Consider the following 4,016-nt stretch of genomic DNA (forward strand, 5'->3'; position numbering starts at 1 on the left):
CACTCAAAATATTCTGGTAGTGTGTGATTTCAATATATGTTTCATCTTTGTGTCATGCGACTGGGAGAGTAGCATGCTGGGAGGGTAGCATGCATGACAGTCGGATTTTAAACACTGTCACCGAGGATCCACAATATAATTTTCCAACTGCAGTGGATGGTACGTACGAACACAACATTTTATGTGCATACATTGGTAGACCCTTCTGCATCTTTAATGCACATTTGAATTGTCCAAAAAAAAATTCGTGGCATAACATACGTTCATTTCCATATACATAACGACTGTCATGTGTACCTCAGTAAATTCGCAAAAAAATACATGTAACAATTGCAACAATATAAATACCTCGCTTATGACTTTTATACATAGTTGTTAATTTTTTCAATGCCATAATATGTTCAATTTGTTTGGCCACACGTGAAAGAAATATATATTAACATGTACACATTGATAGGTCGATATTATATGGTGGATAGTGGATACAGTAATAAGAAGGGATTTCTTGCACCATATAAGGGCAGCCACTACCACCAACCACACTTTCAAGGTCACAAGCCGAGGAATCGTAATGAGTTGTTCAACCGTGCCCACTCTTCTTTGCGGAGTGTGATTGAGCGAACATTTGGCGCTTGGAAGTCGCGGTGGAGATTCCTGCACAACATGCCTTGGTTTGATTTTCGTAGAGTGCAGGTGTCGTTGGTGGCTGCATCTATGGCATTACACAATTTCATACGCAGAAGTGAGGATGATGCGTTAGTTGTTGCTGTCAGAACTACGGCGGAGTACACATATGACGATATTCCCACTCGCGCAGATTTGGCTGCCCTAGACGATGCCGTCATGCCTACGAACGAGGACGTTGAAATGGCGCAGGTGTGTCATCGAATAAGGGCAAAGTTATACCAAATTCGGCGAAATGGTAGGTAGTCGGATAAGGTTGTTCAGTATGACTGCTTTTAAATGTTTTTCGTAATATGTGTTTTGGGAATTTTAGTTGTAATTTCTTGTTTTGTAAGAATATATGCATACCCTACTAAACTGTTTACATATTTTAAGATGACGTACAAAATTCACAAACGTGTTATGCAATTGTTGTATTTTGCATTCGTGTATGGTTAATTCAAATTCTATATTTTACAGATTGTTGTAAAGAATTTCTTCATACATATTACATGCATTAACTGTATTCAGATGTAATTAACAATTACAGATTGGCTAACAATTTTACTATTGTCCAGATAGGTGACTCAAATATAAAACAGGAATTCAAATGCACATAATTTATTCACCAACTTGGCTCAGTTCAGGGAGGCTTTTCTTTTTTCTTTTTTTTTTCTTGTTTGTTTTTGTTAGCAATTGGGTAATAGTCTCCAACTACAATCAAATAATAGTCTCCAATTTTATTTTATTTTTTTTTTGGCCATTTATGTATAGTTCGCAATGGTGTCCAACTACATCACGTAAAGAACATGGCCCAAAATATTTTTGAACCAACTAAAACAAAAAAATCAGTATTTCACAAATAAAATAAAAAAGCAAGATGAATTTGAAAATATAAAAAAATTACTTACAATATTGCCCAATTGAATATAATTTCAATTTTCTTATACAAGTTTCATCCATAACACTACAAACATTACAAAAAAAAAAAGGCGAATTTTATTCATTACAAATATTTTTTAAAAAATGTTATGGACACCAAATAAATTACCATGTGTGTGGACCTTACACTTATGCGAAAGTTTTGATAAAAAAATTGATAATTTATTTGAAGTTCCTACCATAACTCAAGTTTTTTTTTGGGACGAAAGAGTATGGGTGTGTTTGGTTTGGTTTTGGGAGATAAACTTAAAAATTTTTTTTTTGGGAAAAGCGTTTAGAAATTTTTTTAGTTTGCTTGGTTGTATATTTTGGAAATAGTTTTGGAGTGTGGGAATTTAAAAAGATTTGATATTTTGTTTTAGTTGAGTAGATGTGTGTGAGAAACAAAAGTGATTCAGAAGGAGAGCGGAAAAAGAAAAAGTGATTAATTAATGTGTAGAAGATAGAACATGGTTTTGAATTTTTTTTTTTCAAAATCACTGAACCAAATAAAATTTTTAAAAATTTTCTCCAAAATTTATTTTCCAAAAAGAAACCAAACAAGGCCGACATATTGTTGCATATGTTTTGGAGTGAAAATCCAGAAGGGATTTTTATTGATAAGTCCAATTTAGAAGTGTTTTAACCCAAGAAGTCCATGAAGGAATTTTTTAACCCATTTAGTCCCATGTATGTATAGTTTTATTCCATAAAGTCCATTTTCTTGATTTACACTATTTTCTTGGGCACTTATGCCCTTATATTTAATTTTGATACCCTTATAAATATTTTTTGAATGATTAGCAATTTAATGATGTGAACATTCATATTTTAAAATTCACATTGGTAGGAATGTAAAATTGGCCCGTGGGCGGCCCCAAAACCCGGCCGCGAGCTGGGGCGGGCCCGGCCCGTTGACAATGTGAATATTCACATTGACATATTAACATTCACATTAATAGAAGTGTAAAATTGACCCCCGTCCCGTGGCGGCCCGAAACGCGCCCGCGATCCATGGTCGGCCCCGGGCAGTCCCAATCCAGCCCGTCGACAATGTGAATATTCACATTGACATGTTAACATTCACATTGATAAGAGTATAAAATTAGGCCGCGGCCCATGGGCGGCCAAAAGCCCGCTCACGGCCCGGGGCGGGCCCAGCCCGGCCCGTTGACAATGTGAATATTCACATTGACATGTTAACATTCACATTGATAGGAGTATAAAATTAGCCCGCACCTCGTGGCTGCCCAAAACCCGCCCACGGCCCGTGGGTGGGCCCGACCCGGCCTGTTGACAATGTGAATGTTCACATTGACGTGTTAACATTCACATTGATAAGAGTATAAAACTGGACAGCAGCCCAGGGCGGGCCCGACCCGGCCCGGCCCGTTGACAATATGAATATTCACATTGACATGTTAACATTCACATTAATAGGAGTGTAAAATTGGCTCCCGTCCCGTGACGGCGCGAAACTCGCCCGCGGCCCATGGGCAGCCCGAGCGCAGGCCCGGTCCGGCCCATTGACAATGTGAATATTCACATTGACATGTTAACATTCACATTGATAAGAGTATAAAATTGGGCCGCGGCCCATGGGCGGCCAAAAGCACGCCCGCGGCTCGGGGCGGGGCCGGCCCGGCCCGTTGACAATGTGAATATTCACATTGACATGTTAACATTCACATTGATAGGAGTGTAAAATTAGCCCGCACCTCATGGCTGCCCGAAACCCGCCCACGGGCCGTGGGCAGGCCCGGCCCTGCCTGTTGACAATGTGAATGTTCACATTGACATGTTAACATTCACATTGATAAGAGTATAAAACTGGACAGCAGTCCAAGGCGGGCCGACCCGGCCCGACCCGTTGACAATGTGAATATTCACATTGACATGTTAACATTCACATTAATAGGAGTATAAAATTGGCCCCCGTCCCGTGGTGGCGCGAAACCCGTCTCGGTCCATGGGCGGCCCGGGGCGGGCCTGGTCCGGCCCGTTGACAATGTGAATATTCACATTGACATGTTAACATTCACATTAATAAGAGTATAAAATTGGCCCGCGGCCCATGGACGGCCAAAAGCCCGCCCGCTGCCCGGAGCGGGCCCGACCCAGCCTGTTGACAATGTGAATATTCACATTGACATGTTAACATTCACATTGATAAGAGTGTAAAATTGGTCCGCAGCCCGTGGGCGGCCCAAAGCCCGACCGCAGCCCGAGGCGGGCTTGGCCCGACTCGTGACAATGTGAATATTCATATTGACGTGTTAACATGCACATTGATAGGAGTGTAAAATTAGCCCGCGCCCCGTGGCTGCCCGAAACTCGCCCACGGCCTGTGGGTGGCCCGGGGCTGGCCCGGCCCGACCCGGCCTGTTGACAATGTGAATATTCACATTGACATGTTAACATTCACATTGATA

At 41.3% G+C, this 4,016-nt stretch overlaps 1 protein-coding gene across 1 annotated transcript; it reads left to right on the plus strand.

Moving 5' to 3' along the window:
* The first annotated feature begins 468 nt into the window (after window positions 1-468).
* On the plus strand, window positions 469-1,003 carry LOC114256259 (uncharacterized). The gene is made up of 2 exons (XM_028195873.2): window positions 469-876; window positions 998-1,003. Exons 1-2 carry the CDS (start codon window positions 469-471, stop codon window positions 1,001-1,003), a joined length of 414 nt encoding a protein of 137 aa, XP_028051674.2.
* Window positions 1,004-4,016: the final 3,013 nt, after the last annotated feature.

This window comes from Camellia sinensis, chromosome 6 (genome assembly GCF_055761805.1).
Source record: "Camellia sinensis isolate YWXY chromosome 6, ASM5576180v1, whole genome shotgun sequence".
Taxonomy (NCBI): domain Eukaryota; kingdom Viridiplantae; phylum Streptophyta; class Magnoliopsida; order Ericales; family Theaceae; genus Camellia; species Camellia sinensis.